Raw genomic sequence first — 14,948 nt, forward strand, 5'->3', positions numbered from 1 at the left:
GAGCGGCCCAGGGTTCCGCGGCAGGGACCCCAGCCTCGAGGAGGTGCTGTCGGAGCCTGGGGTGGCGCTTCAGCACCAACGAGGGGCGGACAGCGCCTCCCACCCTCGGCCTGGCCCTCCAAACCCGGCTTCAGAGCCCCTCGCAAGGGGCTCAAGCCTCCCCGGACCGCTCCTGGCAGATCCAGGTGGCCTCCACTTCGCAGAGCTGAGATCCGGAGACCCACCGTCCTCCCTTCGCTAAGCCCCTCTTCCCTCCTTTCCTGGCTGGGGTGGTGAGGACCGGGCAGCGCAGGGCTGCCGAGAAGAGTCACACGTTTGAGTCTTCGTGCGCCACTCCAGGACGCCAGCTCAAGTTTAAGCCCGGAGAAGGCGGGGGGACAGGCTAGGAAAGTTCCTGCACGTTCAGAAACCTGCAAACCGAACACTCAGCCCGGGGAATCGAGGCACACGGGTGTGGGCAGGCGCTAGGACCCAGGCCAGCCAGGAAGGCGGGAAGCCAGTGGGAAGAGCTCCGGGGACCGTGATGGGGCCGCGCGCGCGCGCGCGCGGTTCCGGGAGTGGGCGGGGCCTGGGCGGCGCGCGCGCAGGCGCAGACAGCCACCAGATGGAGCCCGAACCGGAGCCCGGGACGGTGGAGATTCCCGCGGGGCGCGTGCTGAGGTGCGGCGAGGCCCCAGGGGGCGGCGTGCGGGGCGTGGGGTGGGCGCGGGTAGGAGGCTGGAGATCCCGGGATCCAGGCGGGGTGGCCTCGGTGCGCCGCGGGGTGCCGACCCCGGGTCCCCTTCTCTCCTCGCCCAGTGCCGCGGAGCTCCTCGCCGCCCGCTCGCGGTCCCAGAAGCTGCCTCAGCGGTCGCGTGGCCCCAAGGACTTCCTCCCCGACGGCTCGGCGGCCCAGGCCGAGCGGCTGCACCGGTGTCGCCAAGAACTCTGGCAGTTGCTGGCGGAGGAGCGCGTGGAGCGCCTGTGAGGGGGCGGGGCGGGGCGGGGCGGGGCGGGGCGGGGGGACCCCGCACCCCTTCCTCGGCACACCCACCCAGACCCACCCCTTCCCACTCCTCGCCAGGGGCAGCTTGGTGGCCGCCGAGTGGAGACCCGAAGAGGGCTTTGTGGAGTTGAAGTCTCCTGCGGTGAGCAGCGGGACTTGGGGGCCCGGGACCCCCACTTTGCTCCCCTCTGTGACACTCACTCTGGGTTCCACACAGGGTAAGTTCTGGCAGACCATGGGCTTCTCAGAGCAGGGCCGGCAGCGGCTGCACCCCGAAGAGGCCTTATACCTGCTGGAGTGTGTGAGTGGGGTACACCCCCCTCCCCGGGCTCTGCAGGGTGGAGAAGGGGTTGGGACCAGGGACCAGGAAGGTCACGTTTTTTGTGTAAGTTTTCTGTGGATATACAATGGGATTTCTAAAGCCAGGAGACACGTGGGAAAGCGTGAATTCCAGTCAAATTAGGATGCCCGCCCCCTCCCCTTATGTGGTTGCCTTATTCATCCTGTGATGCTTGGAGGGTGTCAGCCAGGAAATCGCCCCATGTGGCTATGGCACTGCTGAGCTGTTGGGCTCCACTTCCAGGGCTCTATTCAGCTCTTCCATCAAGACTTGCCACTGTCTATCCAGGAGGCCTACCAGTTACTGCTGAACGAGGACACCTTGAGTTTCTTGCAATACCAGGTATCTGCCTCCCCCCAGCTCCCCAGAGACTGGCATGTGTGGAGTCAGTGAGCAGTGACAGGTGCTTGTGAGGTACCAGCCACAGTGCCACGTGCTGTGGCTACAGGATGTCAAGGGAAGTGCAGTCACAAGGCTTACTGTCTAATGATGGCAACTGGATGATAAAAAGTAAACAAAGCTGGGTGCTGGTGACTCATGCCTGTAATCCTAGCTACTTAGGAGGTTGGTTGAGATCTGAGAATCAGTTTGAAGCCAGCCTGGGCAGGAAAGTATGTGAAACTTTTTTTTTTTTCCAGTTGTGGGGCTTGAACTCAGGCCTGGTTGCTGTCCCTCAGCTCTTCAGCTCAAGGTGAGCACTCTACCACTTGAGCTACAGCGCCACTTCAGGTTTTCTGGTGGTTAATTGGAGATAAGATTCTCATGGGGACTTCCTGCTGGGGCTGGCTCTGAACCATGATCCTTAGATCTCGGCCTCCTGAGTAGCTAGGATTATAGGCCTGAGCCATCGGCACCTGGCTAGTCCATGAAACTCTCATCTCCAACAAACTACTCTGAAAAAGCCAGAGGTGGCGCTGTGGCTCAAGTGGTAGAGTGCCAGCCTTGCGCACAAGGAGGCTCAGGTACAGCGCCCAGCCAGAGTTCAAGCCCAAAGAGTGGCAAAAAAAAAAAAAGCAAGCATGGTATGGTGTAAGCAAGTACAGTAGTGATGTACCTAGCGTTCCTGATTGAGGTCATCCTGTGCTATATAGCAAGATGCTGTTTACCAGGCTGGGGGCTGGGAGCTCATGCCTATAATCCTAGCTATCCAGGAGACTGAGGTCTTAAGATCACAGAATGTGGGGTCTGAGACCTGGGACTCAGAGGTGAAGAGGTTAGGGGGAGCCAGGACCAGAAACTGACTGAAGCCGTACAGGGGAAAAAACAGAAATGTCATCACAAAAACTTAAGAGATGTTCCTTTACGGAGGAAATGAATGGTCAGCTGTGTTGAAGGCTTAACTGAGAGATCAGGCAAGATAGTGGATGTGTCTGGCAATGTCCTGCTGTGGATGCAGGACACGACGATGAGCATGTAGTTATTTATGAAACCCTTTCCACTTCTGTCTGTAGAGGGGAAACATGGGGGAAATGTCTACCACCTTCTGCCAGCTTTAGTATCAAAATGTTTGAGAACATAGTTCTTTTCTAGGTCCACTGCTGTCAGCTTTTGGGGATTTGTATTTAAGTCAAGAAATTGTTGCTGGATGCAGGTCCCTCATACTGGTAATCCTAGCTATTCAGGAAGCGGAGATCTGAGGATCATGGTTGAAGCCAGTCTGGGCAGTAATAGTCCCTGAGATTCTTTTCTCCAATAAATTAGCAAAAAAGCTGAAAGTAGACCTGTGGCTCAAGTGGTAGAGCACTAGCCTTGAGCAAAAGAAGCTCAGGGACAGTGCCCAGGCCCTGAGTTCAAGCCTCAGAGCCAACACTAAAAAATTAAAAATTAAAAAAGAATTGTTAAATGTCATTTGTGTCAAAAGAGGACAGGAACTCAGAGACCTGAGACCTTACTTAAAAGACCATGTTTATAATGGAGTGTGCTCCAAGTAGCTTCAGGGTTTGGAATCTGAAGGGCAAGGGAGAGGCTGTAGAGAATGAACTTTGTCTGGAGAAACTATTGATATATATATATTTTTTATTTTATTTATTTATTTATTTTTGGCTAGTCCTGGGGATTGAACTCAGGGCCTGGACACTGTCCTTGAGCCTTTTTTAGCGCTCTACCACTTGAGCCACAGTGCCACTTCTGGCTTTTTCTGAATAGTTTATTGGAGATAAGAGTCGCATGGACTTTTCTGCCTGGGTTGGCTTTGAACAATGATCTTCAGACCTCAACCTCCTGAATAGCTAAGGTTACAGGCAAAGCTTTGCCACCACGCTACATCCCAGTCTACTAATGGATGTTTTTAAGAAGAGACATGTGAGCTTTAATTTTTGTTTTCTTCTCTTGAGGTCTTCAGCCACCTGAAAAGACTGGGCTATGTAGTTCGACGATTCCAAGCAAGGTAAGTCCTTGTCCCTTTCCCTTCATTCATTCTAGTCCTGGGACCTGGCTGACTAGTCTCAGGTGGAAAGTACCATCAGCTTCCTGGAACCTTTGGCTGGAGAGTAGCTCCCAGGACACGGTCTGGGAACCTGAGCTGAAAATGTAGTGACATGTGGGGACAAATCCCATCATTGCATCTCCTACTGGCTGTCAAATTGAGACCTATCTTCAGATAATAGGTGAACATTAAGACACAGTACTACAGTGATGTCTGGCACTTAGTAGGTATGCAGGCAGATTTCCCAGTACATGCATGAATGCGGGATTGAGTGAGGAATTAGTTTATTTTTTTGGTTGGTCGTAGGGCTTGAACTCGGCCTGGGAGCTGTCCCTGAGCTCTTTTGCCCAAGGCTAATGCTCTACCACTTTGAGCTACAGTGCTACTTCTGGATTTCTGGGGGTTAATTGGAGATAAGTCTCATGGACTTTCCTGCCTGGGCTAGTTTCAAACCACAGTCCTCAGATCTCAGCTTCCTGAGTAGGTAGGATTACAGGCATGAGCTACTGGCATCCAGCCAGTGCTTGGCTTTGAGTTTATAGTTGGCTTTCACCTTTCTTAAGCTAAAGTTACATATCTTCTCCCTCATTGTCTTAGTTATCTAGCATTACTGACAGCCAGAGACCTCAGGCTTGGAGTGGAAACTGATACAGCCTTTGCAGTTACACAGTATCCTTAAAGTCTGAACCTGACACATCCTGCTGGGAATTTGTGACTTATACCTGTAATCCTGGCTACTCAGGAGGCTGAGATCCAAGGATTGCCGTTCACAGCCAACCCAGGCAGAAAAGTCTGTGAGACGCTTTTTTTTCTTGTAGGTCCTAGACCTGGGAGCTGTCCCTCACCTAACACTCTAGCCCTGGAGCCACAGCGCCACTTCTGGTTTTCTGGTGGTTAATTGGAGATAAGGGTCTCATGGGGACTTTCCTGCCTGAGCTGGCTTTAAACTGCAATCCTCAGATTTCAGCCTCCTGAGCAGCTAGTATTATAGGCATGAGCCACCAGCACCCAGATTCTGCGCCCTGCACCAGCTTCTTAACTTTAGTTAACTAGTAAAAAGCCAGAAGTAGAGCTGTGGCTCAAGTAGTAGAACATCTGCCTTGAGTGAAAAAGTCAAGGGAGAGCAAGAGGTCCTAGGTTTAACACACACACACACACACACCCTTCATTTCTTGGAATAAATGGAATGCATGGAATCTGCCCCAGGGGAATAGTACAGAGGTTCCACGGGGATTATTCATTCATTCATTCTGAAATATTTCTGACCACTTGCTGGTGCCAGGCCCCACATCTCATTGCTGCCCCCACACAGCTCGCATTTAGGAAGAGCACACACAGACACAACATTTTACAAAGCAGCCCAACACCTCAGCAGTGGAGGCATGCTCACACAAATCAGAGTTTATCAGCTATGTGTGTGGGTGTGTTACCATAATGTCAACACTGATTGAGACAGGAGGATCATGAGTTCAAGGCTAGCCTGAGCTACAAAAGGAGACCATGTCAACAACAACAACAAAAGTCAAGAGTTTATCTCATAATGTCGTGCTGTCATACATGTTGTCACGATAGAACTTTATATAATGATGGAAGGGTCCTGTCTATGCTACCCAATACATGTGTCTTGTGTAACAACTAGACTGAATTTTTCATTGCGTGTAATTTTAATTCAACTTAAAGAAACACTAGAGGCTAATATATTGAACAGTGTAGTATTTAGTGCCATGGTGGCTCACACCTATAATTCTAGCTACTCAGGAGGCTGAGATTTGAGGATCATGGTTTAAAACCACCTCAGGCAGGAAAGTCTATGAGACTTTTCTCTCTCCAATTAACCTTCAGAAAGTTGGAAATGGACCTGTAGCTCAAGTAGAGTGCCAGCTTTTTTTTTTTGGTTGCTTGTGGGGCTTGGGCACTGTCCCTTAGCTTTTCAGCTCAAGGCGCGTGCTATACCACTTGAGCCACACCACTACTCCTGGTTTTCTGGTAGTTTTAGTGGAGATAAGAGTCTCATGGACTTTGGTGCTCTGGCTGGCTTTGAGTTGCGATCCTCAGATCTCAGCCTCCTGAATTGCTAGGATTACAAGCGTGATCCACCAGCACCTGGCTGGTGCTGGCTCTTTAGGAGCCTCAATGGCACTCAGAAGCCTGGACAAAGGCTCATGACCAGACCCCACTGGCTGCCCCATGAGCCTTTGGTGCAGGTGTGATTGTAGTCTTGCTGTGGCTCTGACCCTGGTCCTTGACTTATCCTTCTGGCCAGTCCCTAACAAGAGCACCCGTCTGAGCCTTGGATCTGTTGCCTGCCTTGTTCTCACCTTACAGCTCTGTCCTGTCCCCTTACGAGAGGCAGCTTAACTTGGATAGCTACACCCAGCGCCTGAAGGACAAGGCTGGCAAGAGGAAGAAGAACGATAGCTCTTGGTAATGTCCCCCATGGTGGCATCACTCCCCTGGGAGTGAATGAGCTTAAGATGCGGGTTTGAGCAACATGAACATAGGCTCAGGGAAACAGCAGGGCACCTGTCCCCAGCTCCAGTGGGCCTCAGCGATGAGGAGCCATGTGTTGCTTTTCTTCCTCACCCCTTAGGTCCATTAATAAGAAAGCCAAGGCCCTGGAGAACGCTGTGCCAGCTGCGAGCCTGGCAGCTGCCAGTCCACCTGCCTGTGACCAGAACCACCAATGCCCAGAGGAGAAACCCCAGGAGTCAACCTCTAGAAAGAGCCCAGGGAGTCCCTTTCAGTCTCTGGGGTCCCTGGAGCCCTGCCTTGGTCTGGCCAGGGAGGCCATGGGGTGTGGCCAGGAAAGGGACAAAATAAAAAATGGAGTCAAGGGGGCTTATAAGCCACGCTGGAACTTTGAGCAGATTTCCTTCCCCAACATGGCTTCCGATAGCCGTCACACCCTTCTATCTGCCCCAGCTCCAGAGCTACTCCCGGCCAACGTCACTGGGCGGGAGACCGATGCCGAGTCCTGGTGCCAGAAATTGAACCAGCGGAAGGAGAAGCTCTCCCGACGTGAGCAGGAACAACAAATAGAGGCCCGGCGATTCCGGGAGGACTTAAATGCAGATCCAGAGGTGCAGCGCTGCTCCAGCTGGCGGGAGTACAAGGAGCTGCTGCAGAGACGGCAACTGCAAAAGAGCCAGCACTGCCCCCCACACCTGTGGGGCCAGCCTGTCACCCCCTTGCTGAGCCCCAGCCAGGCACACTCTCCAGGTACCCCTTCCCTGCGGGTCACTGGCAGCTGTGTGATCAATCACAAGACTGAAAAGGTTGTGGATTGACAAGGGCAAGTTGAGGCCCAAGATACGGGAGGAGCATGTCTGCTGGAGTGGAACCCACAAGGCAGTCAGGTCTCTGGGTGGCAGGGGTCTGCAGCCGAGCTCATGGTGGGAGGTTTAGCCAGGGTGAGTCTATGTCTGGGAAGAATGGAGAGGGCAAAAACTGCTTGCATCCATAAAACCCTAACCAAGATAATGAGCGATGGCTTTGCTACCGATTAGCTGTGGGCCCTTCTTTCACGACTGCCAGGTAGAGGTACCATCTTGTCCAACTAAGAGGAGGCTCACTGTCTGCTCTTTTATGCACATCCAACCAGGGAGTGACAGATTCTGAACTACTTAAAATAGCCATGGGATCGCAGTCGATGGCAATTAGTTTAGATTTGAATTTTAGCTAAAACCAGTTATGTTTTAGTATAAGTGTGTTCCAAATATTGCACAGGACATACTAAAATAATTGTGGCTAATCTGGAAACCCTAAACCTCAGACTTGGCATTGTCAAAGGAGTATATAGAACATCTATTCCTTGCTGACACTTTGTTTTCACTGTCCTTATAGCCACAGTCCTTCAGCAGATCTCTGTACTACAGACCACACACCTTGCTGACGGAGGTGCCCAGTAAGTTCACAAGCCCTTCTCCATGAGGCTGCGGCCAACAGCTGGAGTGACTGCTGGGACTTGGCCCGTGGACTTCTGTGTGAGCTAGATTACTCCAGGGATCTCTATCTGCATACTTAGCTCCTAGCAACAACTACTGTTCATGGATGTCTAGGAGAAAGGAGGAATGACAAAGGATTATCCCAAGGATTTAGTCTCCCCTCAGATTCTCCTGGCCAGGCTGGTTTCTGGAGCTGGTGATGGGAAAGGGTGGGAGAGGAAAGTTCTTGTGCTAATCTTACTCTGTTCTCAGACTGCTGGAGAAGTCTGGAGGCTTGGAGATCAGCTTTGATGTTTACCAGGCTGATGCTGTGGCTACGTTCCGGAAGAATAACCCTGGCAAACCCTATGTCCGGATGTGCGTCAGTGGGTAAGAGATGCTTTTCCGGGAGCCATGTGGACCTTCTTTGTACTCCAGTGGCCACTCTGTCAATCCCTAAGACAAACCTAAGGTCCAGAGAGGGGTTTAGAGGCTAACAGTGATGGGAACCCAGCTCTTCCTGCCAGGATTCTGGAGCTCTCTTGGAGAGCTTTTTAGAGCCATGTGCTTGAGAGAGACCAGTGGCCAGAATTCCTGTATCCTAATCTCTCTTCCCTGGGAGCTTCAGGGGAGTTGGGGTCTTAGGGCATATAGAAGGACTATAGATGGTATCAAATCTAAGGTATCAAAGCTAACTTTTTCTTTATTGGTCATGGGGCTTGAACTCTGGGCCTGGGCACTGTCCCTTAGGTCTTAGGCTCAAGGTGAGCGCTCTACCACTTGAGCCACAACGCCACTTCCAGTTTTCTGGTGGTTTATTGGAGATAAGAGTCTTACGGACATTCCTGCCCAGGCTGGCTTTCAACTGTGATCCTCAGATCTCAGCCTCCTGAGTAGCTAGGATTACAGGTGTGAGCCACCGGCGCCTGGCTCAAGTCTAACTCTTACTCCTGTAGATTTGATGAACCTGTTCCAGACCTATGCAGCCTCAAGCGGTTGTCCTACCAGAGTGGGGATGTTCCTCTGATCTTCGCCCTGGTGGATCATGGTGACATCTCCTTCTACAGCTTCAGGGACTTCACACTGCCCAGAGATCTGGAGCACTGACCACACAGCTCTGGAGAACTTGGACTGTCTGTTCTCAGGGACCTTGGCAACTGCCTCCCATATCAGACTCTGACCTGGAGCATTAGTAGCCTGTATGGGCCTTGGCCCTAGGTGCCTAATGCTTGCAGGAGAGTCCAACCCTACACTGTGCTCCCTCCCCCTTGGCTGGCCTGCTGCTGCTGCTGCTGCTGCTGCTGCTGCTGCTGCTGCTGCGCCTGTGCTTCCAAGCCTCAGGCCTGAGAGTGACCCCCTTGGAACTCGGATCCCACTTCAGAGGCCCAGGAGATGGGGTAGAAGAGGACTCTGTGCCTTTTAATGAGGGTGCCTGCTTCGTGCCATAAAGCCAAAGCCATTAAAAATAGATCTTTTCCCTTTTTTGTTGTTGTTGTTTTTCCTGATGGGGCTGGATATATTTTACTACCCCACCCCACCCCCCATCCCCTCACCCCTGCTTTGCACACTCAAGAGAACCTTGAACATTTCCTGAGGGTTTAGCCTCTGGGAGGGTGGGAAGTCGTGGACCGTGGGCCTCTGAAGGGTACTTGGGGGAGAGAAGCCATGCCTTATCCGTGCCCTGTAGTCCCAGCAGCGCAGCTGGGTGGGGGCGGAAGGGTGGCCGGACTTGCAGCAGCTGTGCGGTGCAGCGCCCAGCTCCCGCCTGCCCCTGGCTTCCGCTCCCGCCTCTCTCCAACCCCTCCCTCCCCGGAGCTGAGAACTGGCCGCTGCGCCGTCCCTCGGGGCCTCGGGCCCCAGCCAGCCTCTGCGGCGGGACTTGGCAGGGGGGCCAGCCCGGAGCGAAGGCGCCTCTCCGCACACCGCTCTACACGGGGCCCCTGCGGCCTCCAGGTGGACGCTCAGGAGGGGCCGGTCCGGCCGCAACCCCGCTAGAGCGGGCTCGGGGGTAGTGGCGAGATCCCGCCAGAAGTCCCGCCTGGAAGTCGGCGGGCCACAGCCGCCTCACAAGCCGACAACTACTTCCTCGTGCCGGCGGCGGGACACGGGGCGCGGCGCACGGCCCTGCGTCAGGTGCGCGCAGGTGAGGCCGGGGCGGGCCTCAGGGGCCGGCGTCCCCCGGCGGGCCGCGGGCTCCGCCCCGCGCTCTCGGGGTTACGGATTGGCCGGAGGGCGCCCTGGCCGCGCCCCCGCCCCGTCGGCGCCCCGCGGCCGGGGGCGGGGCCTGGGCCCGGCGGGGGCGGGGCCCGCGCGCCCCTCGGCTCGCCCTTTATGTAAATAGAGGCGGCTCCGCCCCCGGCTCGCCGCCCCGCCGGAGGTGAGCAGGAAGGAGGCTGCCCGCCCAGCAGCCCGTGGGCCGGCGCGGCGGAGCGAGGGGAGCCGGCGGCGGGCGCCGAGGGACGCCGAGGCCTCGGGCAGGGTCCGGCTCGGGGTTCCAGGTGAGACGCCGTGGGAGCCCACCTAACCCGACCTGCGTCTTGGGGGCGCGCCCTTGGCGCGAGGAGGCGCCGAGACCCCCTCAGGCCCCGGGCTTCCCGGGCGGGAGGGAAGGGCTGTGCCCGGGGTCCGCCCGCCCCGTCCAGTCTCCGACGTTCGGCTCCTCCGGGAGGAGGACACCTGTGGAAAGGGCCGCCCGGAACTCGTGCCTGATCCGCCCCCGGTGACCAAACTTGGGGATTGGTTTGCACCGCAGTGTTAGCTTACGGGAGCGGCGGGGGGCGGGGGGTGTTAGAGAGGGAACAGGTGTCCTGCCAGGCGGGGTACCGGGGTACCGCGGCCGAGACGGAGTCCCGAGGTCCACGTGCAAGGCCAGGGGCCCCGCGGCCGGCGGTGCGGGGCGCCGGTGACCCGGCCTCCGGGAGCGGCGGCCGGAGCGCGCTCGTTACCTTAGCGGCTTAGCCCCTGCCTCGGCCATCTGGGCCCGGCCCCTGCGGCCCTTTGTGCCTCCTAATCCTCCGACGCAGGAAGCTGGCGGGAGGGACCTCGGTCCCCGGGGCCTTGGCACCCTTGGGCACCTTTCGGTGACGGTACTGAGATCCTACTCCGTTTTCCACGCGCTGGCGGGTGGGGGTTGCGCCTGGGGACTTGGCAAGGAGTGGAAAATTCTTACTAAACAAAAGTATGTCTTGGTTGGCTTTGGTTGGACATTGGGCCTTGGCTCTGGGGAGAACTGACCGACATCTGCCCTAGCCCAGGTGTGGTTGGAAAAGGCCCTCACCTGAGACACGTGACCTTGGGCCCGGAGGTCGGGGCCTGGAGTCAGCGCCCCTTCCCACGGGAGCCCTGTGTCGGTGCTCCCTTAACCGGAGCATGAGGGGCCCTGTAGCCCAGGATCCCTGCAAAGGGCATTCTGGATGGCTGCTGTTTCAGTCCAGCAGGGGAACTTCCGAAGTGACCTTTGAGGAAAGTTATTGGGTGAACTGGGTGCCACTGGGAGGCTTGAGCAGGGTCCTGGGATCGGTTGACCTCTTTAGTTTGTGGACAGAAAATTTGGAGTTAAAATTTTCTTAAGTCATCTGTCCACAGATCTTGCCTGTGGCAGTCAGGACCCAAACCCAGCTCTTGGGGCTCTGACCAGAGCTCTTTCTAATGTCTGAAGTTAGCTTGGACCAGCCCCTGTGGGGGTCCCTTTAGAACAGTTTCCCAGGGTCTAGCGTGCTTAGCTAAGTGTCCCTATTTTTCCTTGAGGCAATGCAGTGTCCTCTCTGGTGGCAGATTAGTATACTTTTATATATTAAAATAACTTGGTAAGTTTTTTTGTTTTTCATTCCAGTCCTGGGACTTGAATTCAGGGCCTGGGCACTGCCTCTGAGCTGTTTGTTTTTTGTTTTTTTGGGGTCTGGTTGTGGGGCCTGAACTCTGGGCCTGGGCGCTGTCCCTTAGCTCTTCAGCTCAAGGCTAGCACTCCACCACTTGAGCCACAGTGCCACTTCCAGCTTTTTTTTTCTGCTTATGTGGTGCTGAGGAATTGAACCCAGGGCCTTATGCATGCAAGGCAAGCGCTGTACCACTGAACCACCTTCCCAGCCCTCTCTGAGCTTTTATACTCAATGTTCTACCACTTGAGCCAGAGTACCACTTCTGGCTTTTTGTCAGTTAATTGGAGAGAAGAGTCTCATGGATTTGTCTAGCCAGGTTGGCTAGATCTGGGCAGTCAGGATTATAGGCATGAAGAACTGCTGGTGACTGGCTACACTTAATAAGGTTTTAATAGACAATAGTTTGTTTGTTTGTTTGTTTTGGTTCCAGTACTAGGGCTTGAATTCAAGGCCTGGAAGCTATCTCTTAGCTTTTTCGCTCATGGCTATACTACTCCTCAAGCCACAGCTCCATTTCTGGCTGCTTTGGTGGTTAATTAGAGATAAGGGGCTCACAGACTTTTCTGCCTGGGCTAGCTTTGAACCACAATCCTTAGATCTCAGCCTCCTGAGTAACTATTACAGACAGGTGTGTTCTACCGGTGCCCAGCTAGACAGCAACTTTTTTTGTGTGTGTAAAAATACTATACAGAGGGGTTACAATTACATGGGCAAGATAACGAGTACATTTCTTATCAAGCATTGTTGCCTCCTCCTTTGTAGCAACTTTTTGTGTGTGTGTGTGAGTTGGTCATGGGGCTTGAACTCTGGGCTTGGGCACTATCCATGTACTCTTCAGTTCAAGGCAAGTGCTCTACCACTTGAGCCACAGCACCACTCCCGGTTTTCTAGTGGTTAATTGGAGATAAGAATCTCACGGACTTTTCTTCCCCAGGCTGGCTTTGAACTTGATCCTCAGATCTCAGCCTCCTCAGTAGCTAGGATTACAGACATGAGCAACCTGGTTAGACAACAACTTTTAAAGGAAGAAAAGGTCCATTATCTTAGGTGACCTCTGTTCATGGAAAAAAAAAGAATTCTTGGAGTGCAGAATGAATTATTTTAGAAAGAGGAAAGGAAGGCAGAAAAATAGTCCCTTCTTTCCTGGTAAGTCTTTTCCTCAAACAATATCATTTTATTTTCTCAGATATCAGGTGACTCTGAGTACATTTTGTATCACCTTAGATCCATCACTTAACTACACCAAAGCCTTATTTTCCCAGATGTTGCTGAGGAGGTAAAAACATTGTTCCTACTTTGACCTGGCACAAGGTAGGCACCCAAGGATGGAGAACTTGTTAGCTTCCCACAGGAAGGGTTTAAAAAATGCCGGGCACTTGCAGGCCTTTTGATCGATATCTGGGCCCTTGGGAATTACCTGACCACTGAGGGAGTTGGCTCCCCAATAGGTCATGATTTTGTGATTTTTTTTTTTTTTTTTAAACATCCCTGGAGGTCAGAACTTTTTGGATGAGAACACTCCTGCTGAGTCAAGAGCAGTGGCCTTTTCTGACCTGACATCCTGTTTCCCTGGCCCCTGATACTTTCCATGCTCCTTGGGCCAGCCATGGATCAGGACTAGTGAGCAGACCCCAGTAGGGGCGGGACTCTCCCAAGTGTAGAATCTAATCTGCTCATGCTGGGAGAGCTCACCCTTCCCACTTTCTACATGGGACGGGGAACACATTCCTATGCTCCTCGCTGGTCCTTAAGGAGATTGGGAATTTCATAATGCTCCCTTTCAACCTCACTTTGGGGAGGGGATTGTCTGTCTTCCCCTGCTAGGGCTTCCTGCCCCATTCCTCTCTCTGGGAGAGAAAATGGTGCATGGAACTGGAAAGTTTGGAGCCTCTGCCATCAGTTTGTGACCCCCAGCTATCCTGTGGAAGACCCAGAGTGTATCGGAAAAGAGCCCCCAGGGGCAGTGGGACAATGAGGAACAGTTACTGAGACACCTGAGTTGGCGGCCAGGGTAGAGCCCAGTGAAGCTGATGCCTTTCCAGGTTGACTGCCTGGACCGCCCAAGCATCCTGAGTACTCCTTTCTGAGAAGCCTGTGTATCTCACTCACCCATACCACCACTATCCTGCTCCCCCTGGACCAAAGCATGCAGGCTCTTCTTGCAACTTGGTTTTCCTCTTCCCCAGGCCAAGTTTAAAGGGAAAAACAGGGCAGAAGATAGATGTTCCCCATTAGGGCCTCTGACCCTGTTTACCATGCCTAGCTCTGACTCCCTCGAGATCCCAGGAAGACCCTCCCTGTCTGTACCTCATGGCCATACCCTGACATCTCTGACATCACCTTCTCTCCCTGCCCTACCCCAGAGGAAACTGGTCCTTTCAAGATCACTCCACTCCTTTCCCTTCCCAGGAACCATAATGAATTCTTGAGCTAGGAGAGGCTCCTCTGGGCGTGGGGACGAGGGAGCTTCGAGGTACCTGACTCTACCCTTCAGGAATTCAACAGAGACCTGAGCCTTCTCTCTAGGCACCTGACTCAGTGTTCCCAGGGTTTGATGAAAGTGACACCTGGGCCCGGATCTGTTTGACTTGTAAATAACATGAATATTTAATAATCGGGGATTCTTCTTGCCCAGGATCTGGGGGTCCTGGAGGACCAGTTTAGGTCCTATGCAAGGCGGGGTCCACAAGGATATCCCTAGCAGGATGTCCTACTTGAAGGCCACAGGGCCCTGGCTTTGACCCAGGACTTGACCACAGGGTAGGGAAGATCTGGAGGGCCTATGGATCCTACCTAAGCATTCCTTGGGGTCAGTATTGGAGATCTTGCCTAGTTAATCCCTGTGCTATCCAGACCGTTCAGTCATTGACTTAACAAGTATCTGTAGGACTTACATTTTTGTTGTTGTTGTTGGTTGTGGGACTTGAACTCTGGGCCTGAGCATTGTCCCTGAGCTCTTCAGCCCAAGGCAGCACTCTACCACTTGAGCCACAGCGCCACTTCCGGTTTTCTGAGTGGTTTATTGAAGATAAGAATCTCACAGACTTTTCCTGCCTGGGCTGGCTTTGAACCACAATCCTCAGATCTCAGCCTCCTGAGTAGCTAGGATTATAGGTGTGAGCCATCATAGAACTTTCTAAAAGTAGGGAACCTGAGTGTCAGAAAATGCACAGTAAATATGAATTAGGAGATGATGCGAGTTCAGAGCAGGGGTCACCCCAAGGTGGTAGAGCTGCAGCCTGGTAAGGACACATCTGAGCAAAGACTTGGAAGGGTGGAATGAGGGAGTTCTAGAATATCTCCCATGACGGGGATGGGGCTTGATGGGGACCCTGTGGTCTACCACTCCAACCCCAGTCAAGGGGGTCCATCTTCTCCAAGATTGGTTTTGTTTCTC

General features: G+C 53.7%; 2 protein-coding genes across 6 annotated transcripts in view; both read left to right on the forward strand.

Moving 5' to 3' along the window:
* Positions 1 to 590: 590 nt before the first annotated feature.
* Positions 591 to 9,126, forward strand: Tsen54 (tRNA splicing endonuclease subunit 54). Of its 2 annotated transcripts, none has more exons than XM_042665478.1 (11): positions 591 to 660; positions 799 to 963; positions 1,064 to 1,127; positions 1,203 to 1,286; positions 1,569 to 1,667; positions 3,659 to 3,711; positions 6,076 to 6,174; positions 6,341 to 6,969; positions 7,594 to 7,654; positions 7,947 to 8,063; positions 8,630 to 9,126. In XM_042665478.1, the coding sequence occupies exons 1-11, from the start codon at positions 605 to 607 to the stop codon at positions 8,778 to 8,780; spliced, it is 1,578 nt and encodes a 525-aa protein (XP_042521412.1). In that variant the 5' UTR covers positions 591 to 604; the 3' UTR covers positions 8,781 to 9,126. The 2 variants fall into 2 exon arrangements, with proteins under 2 accessions (XP_042521412.1, XP_042521413.1); XM_042665479.1 differs by having other exon boundaries at positions 8,741 to 9,126.
* Positions 9,127 to 10,049: 923 nt separating this feature from the next.
* The window catches only part of Llgl2 (LLGL scribble cell polarity complex component 2), a 38,758-nt gene continuing 33,859 nt past the window's right edge, over positions 10,050 to 14,948 (forward strand). For all 4 annotated transcript variants that reach the window (XM_042665435.1, XM_042665436.1, XM_042665433.1 and 1 more), the window contains exon 1: positions 10,050 to 10,171. The gene's annotated coding sequence lies outside the window, so the exon portion shown is untranslated. The remainder of the gene's footprint in view (positions 10,172 to 14,948) is intronic.

This window comes from Dipodomys spectabilis, unplaced genomic scaffold (assembly GCF_019054845.1).
Source record: "Dipodomys spectabilis isolate Male_0828 unplaced genomic scaffold, ASM1905484v1 ptg000329l, whole genome shotgun sequence".
Taxonomy (NCBI): Eukaryota; Metazoa; Chordata; class Mammalia; order Rodentia; family Heteromyidae; genus Dipodomys; species Dipodomys spectabilis.